The sequence below is a fragment of the Notothenia rossii genome (assembly GCF_949606895.1).
Source record: "Notothenia rossii genome assembly, chromosome: 11".
Classification (NCBI taxonomy): domain Eukaryota; kingdom Metazoa; phylum Chordata; class Actinopteri; order Perciformes; family Nototheniidae; genus Notothenia; species Notothenia rossii.
Genome location: NC_136910.1, coordinates 31,390,060 through 31,403,741, shown reverse-complemented (window position 1 = coordinate 31,403,741; position 13,682 = coordinate 31,390,060). Strand labels below are relative to the sequence as shown.

Sequence of the window (13,682 nt, the reverse complement as noted above, 5' to 3'; positions counted from 1 at the left end):
GCGGAAACGATAACGGGTCCCAAGGTGGATAGAACGGCATAAGCAACGCTCTGGGGGGTCCAACGGCGCCGTGTGTGCGCCCTATACGATCATTTTCTGATAATGATGACGCAATAGCCCCGCCTCTCCCCACCTCTGCTGCTCACCCCCACGTCAAGGTAAACTGCACACTGAATTCAGATTATTTATCTTTCTCTCGATATGGACATAAACGCGAGTGAAGTCTAATCTGACAGGACGGAGACACGCAGCTCTGCTCACCTGCAGCTCCTCCAGCTGTGATGCAGCGGTGAACGGAGCCAAACACACACTTTAAGTCAGATCATCACCCTTATCTATTTTAATTACCTCTCAAACTACCTAAACTAGTTATAAATATGTTTATTTTTACTGTCGGCCGGGTCACTCATTACTGGATCAGCTGCTGCTTGAGACAGACACTGACGCTGTCAGAAGAGAGGGAGGAAAAAGAGAGGCTCCGTATATTTTATTATTTTATTATATAGATTCGTTATTCATTTGTTTTAAAGCTCAATAAATAACAAAGAAGACCTTTGACCGGCACTTTTATAATTTTGTCCGGAAGATTTAAACTTTAACACACGTTGACTGGCGAAAAACTCTGCCCGGTTCCCTCGGTCCCCACCGCGGAGAATAAACAGAAGGGCAACCATGACAACCATGCTTCTTCGCTGCTTTTGTGGAGGAAGTTACAGCGCCACGTACAGGCTCCTGCATATGTACTGCAGCTTCTCCAGCGGTTGGAGCTAAACGGAGCTGTCTTGTGTGGACAGACACTATCCGGTGAACATTGCGTGTGGACGGAAGCTGTTTTGCGATTGCGTTTGCGTTAATCCTATGTGTTTAGCCCTATGCGTCCTCGTGTGGCCGGGGCCTTAATTACAAGATCTGAGTACTTCTACTTTTACTTAATTACAAGATCTGAGTACTTCTTCTTTTACTCAAGTACCAGATCTGAGTACTTCTAATTTTACTTAATTACCGGATCTGAGTACTTCTACTTTTACGTAATTACCAGATCTGAGTACTTCTACTTTTACTCAAGTACCAGATCTCAGTACTTCTACTTTTACTTAATTACCAGATCTGAGTACTTCTACTTTTACTTAATTACAAGATCTGAGTACTTCTACTTTTACTTAATTACAAGATCTGAGTACTTCTTCTTTTACTCAAGTACCAGATCTGAGTACTTCTAATTTTACTTAATTACCAGATCTGAGTACTTCTACTTTTACGTAATTACCAGATCTGAGTACTTCTACTTTTACTCAAGTACCAGATCTCAGTACTTCTACTTTTACTCAAGTACCAGATCTGAGTACTTCTACTTTTACTCAAGTACCAGATCTGAGTACTTCTACTTTTACTTAATTACAAGATCTGAGTACTTCTTCTTTTACTCAAGTACCAGATCTGAGTACTTCTACTTTTACTTAATTACCAGATCTGAGTACTTCTACTTTTACTCAAGTACCAGATCTGAGTACTTCTACTTTTACTTAATTACCAGATCTGAGTACTTCTACTTTTACTCAAGTACCAGATCTGAGTACTTCTACTTTTACTCAAGTACCAGATCTGAGTACTTCTACTTTTACTTAATTACCAGATCTGAGTACTTCTACTTTTACTCAAGTACCAGATCTGAGTACTTCTACTTTTACTCAAGTACCAGATCTGAGTACTTCTACTTTTACTCAAGTACCAGATCTGAGTACTTCTACTTTTACTTAATTACCAGATCTGAGTACTTCTACTTTTACTCAAGTACCAGATCTGAGTACTTCTACTTTTACTTAATTACCAGATCTGAGTACTTCTACTTTTACTCAAGTACCAGATCTCAGTACTTCTACTTTTACTTAATTACCAGATCTGAGTACTTCTTCTTTTACTCAAGTTTGTTTGTTTGTAGCCTTTATTTAACCAGGTGAAAGTCTCTTGAGATCAAAAGATCTCTTTTTCAAGGGTGAACTGCAAGTACCAGCTCTGAGTACCTCTCCCCACTCCCCTGTGTATCCTGTGTGAGGTGAAGCTCCAGCACTGACCTGATGAGGTAGACCTTCTCCTCCTCTCCGTACTCCTCCCTGCAGAGGGTGAAGCGGTAGATCCATGAGGCGTACCAGCTCAGGTAGGTGGTCAGGTAGTAGGGAAAGAGCACCATCTGGCAGAGCAGGATGTCGGACAGGTTGGGCTTCTGGTAGCCTCCCTTGATGTCGATCTTGGTCTTGATGATGTCCCGGATCACCTCCTCCTCCTGCTCCCGGATCTCCTCCTTGGAGCGCCGGTTCTTGCCCTTCTCCTTGCTGCGGTTGAGGAGCCCCTGCTGCTTGGCGATCTCCGTGGCCTGGATCCGGTACTTGGGCACCGTCACCAGGTAGTTGATGGCCTCGTTGTAGCTGCTGTGCCAGCTGTAGAACTGGAGGAGGAAATCTACTTCTTATACACTCATGAACAAAGTATTTGCCATGCAGTTGGGTATCTTTTTTTCTGGTTATTTTGAAAGAGGCAGACAGCTGGAGAAAAAAATATTTTACAATTACATGTTATTGAACATCCACCCAAGTGTTTTTGATTTTGCAGCAATTCCGAAAGGCATGTATGAGGGAGTCACTCTTTGTACAACTTTTTAAACCTGAATCTAAGGAACTGATGTAACTTATAGTCCCCACTATAATACATTCTTTTCATTAATTTATACTGAATTAAACGTAGATTCTCATTTGTTATTATTTTATATGCGAGTTGTTAACATTCCTTACGTTTTTCTTTTGCGCCTCTATACCAAGCTGTTAATTCCACTTATTGTATATGTTTTGAAGCAATTCATCACTGTTCAAGACTAACTCATCAGTTTTCAATAAATAAAAAAAGATTAGTACCTGGAAGATGGAGATGGCGCAGATGGTGACCAGGATGACGATCCTCACGTCCACCTTGGGGGTGAGCTGCCTCCTGTAGTAGGTGTAGTAGTGCTGGTAATACTCCTCGGGGTGGTCCAGCATGTAGTCGTAGTCCCGCCGAGTGTCCTCATCCTGCACACACACACCCACAATCATTTTCATCTATAATAAAGGCTCATCAGCATGAGAACATAGGCAGGTCTTTACTGAAAAGTTCAAAAAAATATTCACAGAAATAAATGTTGCAGCTTTATTTTTGTTGCTTAACAAACTATTTGGGCAAACCAAAAAAAAACTCTACATTTATTAAGAAAATGTACAAGTAATCATTTAGAAAATATAATTTTAATCTAACTGAATTTCCAAATTCAATCCATAATTGTAAGTGTTCATTCTTTCCAATACAACATATCTTTAACATACCTCACTTCAGTAAACACTGATGAGTTATATTCTCTAAAGAAAAATGAAAAGGTAATTTCATATGTATTCATATACATTTTGGGAGTTTGATAGGCTAGACAAGCATTACTGTATGTACACTGCCTATTATTCTGTATATGTATATTGTTTATTCAATATATATATATATATATACATACACTCTATAGATATATATCCTTTATTATTAATATGTGTATATTCACTGTTTTGCATATTTTGTTAGTCTTCTATTGCTGATATGTATATCTTTATTGTTGTTGTTTTTTAATCATTTTATTTACCTCCAATTCATTGGCAGTGTCTTATCTATGCTGCTGTGACAAAAACATTTCCCAAATCGGATCAATCAAGTATATCTTATCTTCTTAATTGATAAATTGAAATGATCAACTTTGAGGAATTTTTAACAATTAAAATTGTTTGCACTGTTTACTGTTAATTAGCATATAGTATTAACAGTATCAGATACATGACTTCCTCTGACTGTCCAAAGTGGGACACAGCTGTCCAAACACAGGAGCAGACCTGGATCCTACCCGGCGTTCTAAGAGATCTGATTGGTTACAGGTGTGTTCACGTGTGTGTTCTGCAGGTGACTGAAACACAGAGGGCAACTTTGAATAGCTCAGTCTTTAGGGACCGAAGGGTCGCAAGTTCAAGTCCGGAGCCAAAAAAAGACAAAATAAGCCAGTTCACCTCCTGGTCACTGCTGAGGAGGTGAACTGGACTTTTAGCAAGGCTCTGAACCCCAACTGCTCCCTGGTGGAGGAAAACAGGCAGCCTGTCTGCTCTGACACCTCTCCATTGCAAAAAATGCATATGTTTGTATCTTTATATGTATTCAGACCTTTTGTGTGTGTGTGTGTGTGTGTGTGTGTGTGTGTGTGTGTGTGTGTTTTGTTGTTGTTGTTGTTGTTGTTGTGTGAATTTCCCCTGCGGGATAGATAAAGGATCTTCTTCTTAATGGCAGTGTTTCAAATCAATTTCAAACCGAGTAAAGGTTATGGTCAATAACCTGGTCAATGTTTTGCCTACATGAGTATGTGGTTTCAGTCATTTGAAATGTGATTGGTCACAGTAGGAAGAGCACAGGTGTGAATGATAACAGTAATGTTGGATGTGTTCCAGTGAGATGGACAGGGAGCCAAGATGCTAAATGGAATTCATCCATCACTACCTCCATCATTACACTGAGCTTCTCCTACCTTCACACGTCACCTAGTCCTGGCCAAGGACCAGTTTAGTGTGTCTTGAAAACTACGAAAAACTACAATGAGCACAAAAAGATGTAAACATACTATGAAACACTTCAACATAATGAAAGTGTATTTCTATAGAAATATATACCAGGGCTGCCAACACTCACGCATTGAGCGTGAGAGTCACGCAATTAACCCATATCTCACGGACTCACGCCACACATGCCTTTCCTCACGCTAAGTTTTCGTCCAAAATAAATGTATATAAATATAAAAATAAAGTGAAGGAACAGCAAACCGAGCGGTCTACGAAATGAGACGGTCTTCTGGCTTAGTTCAGTAAAGTTGGAACGATATTGGGAGATTCTGATTTCACGGATCAATAACTCATGAAAACGTTATTCAGACACAAATGAAATCTCCTAAGTACCGTGGTAAGGTTGACAACGAACCACAACCACATTTTGATTTAAAAAAAAGCCAATACGCGCCGTCCTCCGAGCTGGACACATTACATTGGTCTTTATCCGCAGCCAGAGAAGAAACGAGTGCTCAGGGACCGTCTGCAAAGTGCAACTCCGAAAAAAGAGAATATACAATAACATTCAATCACTATTATACAGCTTATTACTACCAAACTCACTACACACATCAATAGTCTCCTGTGTGTCATACTACAGCAAGGCGTTTGGAAGAATATGCTTTTGAATAATTTTGGGGAATATTTATAATGTAAAATCCTCAATAAATATGGCATCATCTTAAATAACTTTACTATTATACAGTATATTTCTACAAAACTCACTATTTGCATTGTTGTTGTTGTTAGCATCTGGTTAGCTAGCTGTGCTAACGGATATGAAAAGCTGTTTCTAAAACAAGGAGAGGGAAAGCTCTGTCCTGTCAGACTGAGAGATAACTACAGCTCAGTGAGGTAAGGGACTCTCTGTTTAGTCTAGTTATCTCAGTGGGTCTCAAACGGTTTGGTCACCATTTGAGAATAAATGAAAAACAGTTATGAAATACTATATGACAGTAAAACAAGAATAAAGTTTAAACGGTGAGTGATTTGTAAAATATCCATAAAGAAAAAGAAAATTTGTTTAACGTTCTGTTTTATATGGATGTTTTGCTCTCAAAATGCACCAGGTTGATGCATTTAACGTCAATATTTAAAAAAGAAATCTTCCCCCGGACGTGAGGACCCCCCCCCCCCCCGTAAAATAGCACTTTATCTCTGCTTACACCTATATGCCATTTGATATGCTGTGAGCTGATTATCGAGTCTTCATTGTAAGAGTCGTGGGTACACTGTATGTGCGTATTCCACTGTAGCGCACGGTACATTAATGGGAAACCCTAGTTTGTACATGTTCAATACATTTGCAACACTGTACACATGAACGTTTCTTTTTTCGGTTCACCAAAAAAAAAAATCTCACTCCAAGCTGAACTCAAATGTTGGCAGCCCTATATGAATGAGTAAATAAACAGCCAAGGTAAGGGAAAGAAACGGGGTCTCTCCAACATAATAAAACACGAACACCACACTTCCTCTACTTACTGTGTGCTGCCATATGGCATTCAAATCATATCAATATAAGAAGAACTACTACGAGTACATTTATAGAGGACATCACATGGCAACATATGTCCATACATAGAGTGTAAAGTCCCTCATGATATCATATGATGTACAGTAAACACACATGAATCCCAACAGGAGTACAATGTAAGCATTGGGAAGGAGAAGGTGGTACCTCTACTCTGGTGACATAAGGACACGTTTCAGGAAAGGAGAAGTAATAAGGATATGGAACACAGAGTCACAGAGTCACAGACACACAGAGACACACAGAGGCCGTTTCCCAATGTCGAGGAGGCTTGCTTGGTAGCACATGTATGCTGGACATTTAAACATTCCTTCGGCGCCACTCGATGACGTAGTATACTTGAAATAGTGGCTCTGTAGCAGCTTTACTCGACATAGAAAACACCCAGAGACACAAAGAGACACACAAGTCTCAAAGCTCGCTGCTGGACATGAGAGTGTCCTCTGAAGGGACACCCTCTCTGAGACTGACCCACCTTCAGCGTCTCGTACGCGGTGGCGATGAGCAGGAACTTCGTGTGGGCGGACTCCCGGGTCTCTCCCTCATAGCCGGGCTCTCCGGGCCTGAACCGGTCCGGATGGTACCGGCGGGCCAGCTGCCGGTAAGCCCGTGCGATATCCAGCTTGACGGCCTCCCGGGAGACTCCAAGCACATCGTAGCAGACCTCGGTGCCGCAGTACAGGCCCTCCACCAGCCCGGAGGCCGCCGGCAGGGAGCTCACGGAGAGCAGGAGCACCGCGAGACACCACCAGCTCTTCCCTGTCCGGGGACACCCAGCTCCGCCGCCACGGCTCCGCTCCATGCCCGCAGCCATCTCTGTAAACCTGCTGCCGACCATAGGCTGTCCCGTCGCCTGCTGCTGACATAATCAGTATGCGCAATGTGGAAAGATGACGAGGCATGCTTCAAAGATCGTCTGTGAGAAGGAGTGATGCTGGAGAGGGGAATGCAGACTTTCCTATCGCCTGAAGCTGAATTCTGACCTTTTTGTTTAGAATTCTGAGTTTGGTCGAAACTCTCACTTTTTTACTTTTGGTAAGACTTTAATCTCAGAATTCGGATTTTGAGATTGAGATTAAAGACAGAACACCCAGTTATGCATTGCATTTGTCAAGATTTACATTTAAAATAAAGTAGTGTAAACTAGGGATGTGCCGATCACCTTTTTTTGCTCCCGATCCGATTCCGATCATTTGATTTTGACAATTTGCCGATACCGATTTTTCCCGATCCGATCTTTATGCAATGCATTAAGAGAAAAAAAAGGAAAAAAGCATTCAAGTTGTCCCTTAAGGTTATTTTTTTATTTAAATTGGATATTCTATCCAACATGGATATAGCTTCTTTCTTTCACAGCAGCATTGGATCAGTTCAGTTGTGCAGCATTGGATCAAAACAAAATAAAGCTTTCAGTACTCGTTAGCTTACTGCTACAATTAGACACTGCGCCCTGCCCACTCTGTTGCCAGATTTGAGAGAAATAAGCAACCAGGTCTATGAAAACAAGCCCCAAAGAAGCAACACATACATGATGTTCTGTAATTTGAAACCAAAACTAAGGCCTCAGGATGACTTTAAGACTTGAACATGGTCATTTTTGTTTTAAAAAACAAAAACAAAAAAAACCCGATCCCCGATCTTTTTTCTCCCGATTCCGATCTTTTGAAAATCACATGATCGGCTCCGATCCCCGATCACGTGATCGGATCGGGACATCTCTAGTGTAAACACGTCATTGCAATTCAAATTGTTTGTCCATTTTGTAGACATCAAGCTGCATTGTTTTGACCATTTAATCTGGTTGAGCAGGCCCTGATGCCCCAACCACACCACCCGGATGCAGGAGAGAGGCAGATGGTGGTGTTTCTTTGGAGACAGTGGGGGCTGGAGGTATCTTCAGATTCTGCCTTTACCCCTTTCTGAATCCAGCAAAGAAATCTAGGTCAATGCATGTGTCACTTCCTGGCTGGACTACTGCAATGCGGTCCTCTCTTCCCACCAAACTCCTCAACAAGCTCCAGATGATTCTAGAGCAGTGGTTCCCAACCTGGTGGTTTCCCTTTATACATCACAATCAACTCGAAATGCGGTGCAGCTTTTGCGGGCTTCACGTAACGCCCATATTTGCCTATACATAGTCAAAGAAACGCCCATTCATTCATTCATTTTGACTGACTGCATGAAGAAGATCGCAGGAAATGACGACAGAACGGCTAAAAAATACATCTCACACCGTGTCAAATGTTGGTTATTTTGGGGAGGTCGAGATAAATCATATTGTTTGGTGGATGCAGTTTGAACCAGAGTAGCAGCATGGAGGTTGGATCTTCACCAAAATAAATAAATAAGTGGTCCGAAAAAGGTTAATGACAAAATAAATACACATAGCCTTCCTCAGGCAGTGTGTTTGTACCGGGGAAAGGAGACATCATTTGTTTATATTTGATAGTTTGTGTTCCAGCTGTTGATCAGCAACTATATATCCATAATCCACCAGTTAAAGGAAATAAAACAAATGTGTTGTACACTGTAAAATTTACCAAATATGTTGTTCTTAGTTTCCTCTACCTCCTGTGTTTTAAGAGCGACTAGTCAAGTATTGGCAAACGGCACAAAACATGATTAAACATGATAGTATAAACCATGCTCGTATCTACTGTATACAACCTATAGAAAAGCAAAACTATCGCATCATTTATTAGAATACATTTCTTAACAAGAGAACATAATCGAGGTATGATCAATAACATTTCCGTATTTATTTATTTCTCCAAGTTATGTTTTTGTGTGCACAGAGGAGTCTCAAAAAGTTGTTTGTTTAATCATTTAAAGATTGGCTTTAATCAATTTTTGAAAATGTATTAATATATGATACATGAGAGGTAATATTTTTAATTTATGGTATTATTTGTACATATTTCTCTCCATTCTTCCTTCTGCTAACGGTGTCGCAGTTTCTTGTCTCTTCCGTTTTTGTGCATTCCGCGCATACATGCCAACCTTTCCAAATCCAAAAGAGGTGGTTTGCGAGCGGCAAATGTGCACGCCCAAATTAGATAATCAGAAGAAATGAAACCCCAGTAATTACATGTATAAACCATGTATTTAACATATATTGAATAATTCTATGCATTTTTCAGAAAAAGTGGTAGTTTGGTAAACAGTGACATCAACGACATGTCTGGTCTGTAAAATTCCTGAAAAGTAAAACAATGGGAGATAAATATCCCAAAGTCTCCACATTTTATTATATTTGTAATGTGTTTCTGGTCCTCTTTCAGTTGAGACAGTGTAGATGTGTCAGGATTAGGGATGGGTATGGAGAAATGGTACTAAGTCAATACTGGTACCTAATTGGACGGTATCGGTATACCGTTAAGCCGCTGGACAAAAGGTGCTGCTATCGGTATATGTGTTACGTCTACTTTCTTAGTTTAACTTTAAACCATTCTGGTTGGTTGGGAACCCTCATCCCGTGTGATGTATCCGGTTTGAGACCCCTCTGATTGGCCACTGTAAATGCCACTCGTCATCTCTCTCAACAGCACTCTTATTATTGTTGTGAGACTCCCGCAGGCATGGCGAACAGAGCGAAGCGATCGAAGGTCTGGGTGCACTTTAAAAAATGTAGTGGCGATAGTGCAAGGTGCAATCTGTGTACTCAATTAGTTGCTTGCAAAGGGGGTAACACAAGCAACTTAATGAAGCATTTGCAAATGAGACACTCATTGAATCTAAAACGGTGCAGCGTATTTGACAGCCTAAACGATGTGGCTGCTAGCGATACTGCTAGTGCTAATAGGCTAGTTGCACGGGATGACGTATTTCCATTTCCGGTTCATTGAGTGTGCGCGTGTAAACTTCCGGTCTACGGCAGAGTCCTGCATCGGTCCTGCCGTCTCATGGATACCCGACGGGTGACCCGCAAAAAAGGTGATTCGCGGGTCGGGTCGCGGGTGTTGCATAATAAATATATTAAAATAATAATAGTTTAATGTTTAAATCCTCAGACCTCTCCCCCGCGGGACCGCGCATAATCATAACCTCTGCAGCGTGTCAATCTGCTTCTGAGCGCGCCACATTCGAAATGGCTGAGGTGAAGCTCTCTAGCGGAGAATACAGCATTTTCTATAACACTTCCTCAAGAGCGAAATCCAACGTCTGGGAGGCTTTTGGTGTCCTCCTAGATGGAGAGAATAACCAACATCCCACGCTTTTTGAGACAAATATGCAACTGCGTGTGTTAATAATTGCACGTTTTCACTGCTCATATATATGCGGGTTCGGGTCGGGTTGCGGATCTTGTGCCGACGGGTTGGGTCGGGTTGCGGAACTATTTGGCAATATGTGAGGGTAGCGGGGCAGGTTCGGTATTGCACGTCGCGGGCGGCGATTTCATTTGAACGGCGCAAAACGAGAAGCATTCGGACCCAAGTGCTGAAGGAATGAGGTATTTGCGGTCTACAATGACAGAGAAGAGACTGTCAAGTTTGGCTGTACTCAGCATTTAATCAAAACTCACTAAAGCTGTTGATCTTACAAATTTTGTGAGGCGTTTTGCTGAACAAAATGGTAATCGCCGCATTCAGCTGTAATAGACATGTCAACTTGATGCTCTGGTCACGGATGAGCATACAAAACTGTTAAAATGATGACCTTACGTGTGTAAATATATTTTTTTCTTTGTGGGGGTCTGCCCCCAAAAAACTGTTTTAAGTCCTGAGAAAGTCAAATAAGACGGTGTGTAAAACTACACTGCCCAGCCAAAAAAAAGTAACCACTTTGATTTAACTAGGCCAGTAGGTAAGGACATTCCACTGGATAATAACTGAAGTATAAAAGAAAGCATGACTGAAGTGATGGAGACCATGTTTGAAGGCAAAGAAAAAGAGCCAATAACAGGTCAAATCAAGCAAATCCCCCTCTCAGATTTCACAGCAACCAGAAGAACAGAAATACTGGCTGGTGATTTGATTAATCAGCTTTGTGATGGAATAAAAAATGCACAGTGCATTTCCTTAGCTGTGGATGAGTCCACTGACACTACTGACAATGCTCAGTTGCTGGTGTTTGTGAGTTTTTATGATGAGGCAAAGGGGGAGTTTGTTGAAGATGTGTTGGGCCTGACGAACCTCAGTGGACACACAAGGGGGCAAGACATTTACAAAGCAATAATGGGAATGCTGAATGAAAGAGGGTGCAGCTGCCTTTATTCATAACTGCAGCTCTTACACAGCGACTCTGAGGGATCAAGCACAGACACAATAACAATGAAAACTGCTGCATACAGATTATTTTTGTTTTTGCAACCTCGTGTTAAGAATCTTCTTGCAATTGTTTAAAAGTTTGAATGACCATAATAAACGGACCTTTGTCTTATTGAAAAAAAAATGTTGGACCTTTAAGATTTGTATTTGAATACCCCTGGTATAATCCATGTAGGGTCCAATTATTTGTATTGGCCAGTGTTAGGTAAGTGCTGGTTTTGTAACCCTACATCTATGTTAAGCTGTTCAATGTTCTACTAACACTATTTTATGTAGTTATAATATAAGATAATAAATTAAGAGAGCTGAGACAGGCTATACAAGCTTATCTGTTTGAATATCCTTAAATTACAGTATTCCAAACAGCAGAACTTCTGTGTATGTGATGTGACTGATAACCTGACATGGTTTAGCCTTTTCCCACACCTACTACTTGCCTGAACAGCCTGCTCTCAGCTTTCTCATTTGTCTGTGTTGTATTGAAGCAGTTTCCTAAATGTAAAATGACTGACATTTTCGTTTAATGTGTAGATTCTCTTTGAGAACTGCTCACCTGTGGAGATTGCAGTGGCAAAGTGTTCCTGTGTAGCTGGAACAGCACTCTGCAACCACAATGTTGCACTGCTGTTCCAGACCGCACACTACTCCACACTCAACCTGGCTGCTGTACCCCCTGTCCTCAGCTGCACTGAAACAGAGCAGCGATGGCACAAGCCAAGAACCATGTATGTACAGTATGTAATGTGTTCACAACCAATCCACGGTTTAATGAGTATTTCCTTTGTGCCAAGGGCTGATTTAGTATGTTGCATCAACAACCTTTTCAATTAATTTGACAATTATTTTGTGTAATTAATAGGGTGTGAAACCAGGCAGAGTGAGTGACATGGTGTTCATTTCCACTAAGCCAAAGCAGTTTACAGTTGCTGACGGTGTAAGGTAATATCTATTGTCCTAAGTAATTATATGTAGCCTGCTACAACTTTGTGATTGTTGTCTGAGTGTAAAATTGTTCTTGAAGTCCTAATTATCATATAAACATGTTCAAAAGAGTACACGTTACAAGGCCGTGCGGGGAAAGCTGCCAGACCCAGATGTCCTTAAAGTCAGCGAGGCATACAAGGACTTCATAGCAGACATCGCACCACGGAAAAAAAAAAAAACGAATGGCTCACTACTCAACTTACTCAATAGTTATCCATTAACAAAAGTTGTGGATGCTAACTAACTTATGTTGCATTGATATAACACTCCTTCAGAGGAAATGTTGGAAATGCACACGTTATATATATTTTTTGCGTCTACTTTCTGAATATTGTACATCTGTTCATCTGTTATATAAACTAATAGCATTACTTAAATATGCAGAGACTAATTGAAATGTTTAAATATGTATTTTTCCCCCCAATATAACATCAACCTATGTCTTGTAAAAGTTTATTAAATTAATCTGTAAAATGTTATCATATTGTGGATTATTAAATTATGTATTTTCCTATGTTATTTATGAGTGCGTTTGTTTTGAGGATATAATTCATTAGTACCTAAACATAGTATGGTATAACTGCTTTTTGTAATGACCACAATGAAATACACAATTGGTTTGGGAGCAAGAAATATTTTAATCGTTATTGCCCAGGGTTGCCGAAATGAATGGAAACTTATCTCCCGATTCTAACGGGACGAATTTGTACAAAGGGGCACACAGCAATGTAGTGCCGACTTTCTTACCCGCTGGAAGGCCAATCGCTTTTCTTTAACCCGAAATCCGCTCATTCTTGCTCTTGGTGTGTCATAACAAACTGTCATGCTGTCACTACCCCTAATGAATTTAACTTCTGTTAGACAGCTATCATACTGAATAAATATTTACTGTGAATGTATGCAAAAATGTATGGCATATAGCTGTCTAACAGAATTTAAATTCACTTCTCACTTATTCTGACAATGTACTTAACCCCAAATAAAAGAACCCAATAAAAAGAGTTGTTAAATAATAGTGAAGTCACGTTGTAATAACAATAACTCATCTCTCGAGAGTTTTATTTTTCAGCTTTGCCAAAAGCCACTGTGTCAAGGGTCCTTCTTGGGTTGCCGTCCGGAGTTCTCCAATATGGCGGACCATCTCGCACATGCGCACTGCTGATCGGGCAGAGCTGCAGATTGGGGCCCTTTCTCATTTCTCTAACTCCCCTCCTCGACTCCCCTCCTCGACTCCTATCCTCGAGACTT

At 40.8% G+C, this 13,682-nt stretch overlaps 1 protein-coding gene and 2 long non-coding RNA genes across 7 annotated transcripts in view; 2 read left to right on the top strand and 1 right to left on the bottom strand.

Annotated features, from left to right (window-relative positions):
• The window catches only part of dnajc25 (DnaJ (Hsp40) homolog, subfamily C, member 25), a 90,340-nt gene extending 83,172 nt beyond the window's left edge, over nucleotides 1-7,168 (bottom strand). For all 5 annotated transcript variants that reach the window (XM_079657732.1, XM_079657734.1, XM_079657730.1 and 2 more), the window contains exons 1-3: nucleotides 6,659-7,168; nucleotides 2,907-3,059; nucleotides 2,073-2,443 (exon numbers count right to left, since the gene is read on the bottom strand). In XM_079657732.1, coding sequence (XP_079513858.1) covers nucleotides 2,073-2,443; nucleotides 2,907-3,059; nucleotides 6,659-7,021 — 887 coding nt within the window. In that variant the 5' untranslated portion in view covers nucleotides 7,022-7,168. The remainder of the gene's footprint in view (nucleotides 1-2,072; nucleotides 2,444-2,906; nucleotides 3,060-6,658) is intronic.
• LOC307023996 overlaps nucleotides 1-13,682 on the top strand; it is a 208,560-nt gene that overhangs the window by 26,796 nt on the left and 168,082 nt on the right. The gene's annotated exons all lie outside the window — the stretch shown is intronic.
• On the top strand, nucleotides 9,023-12,913 carry LOC307023995. Its single transcript, XR_013803816.1, has 2 exons — nucleotides 9,023-12,175; nucleotides 12,310-12,913. It is a non-coding gene; the product is annotated as an uncharacterized lncRNA (long non-coding RNA).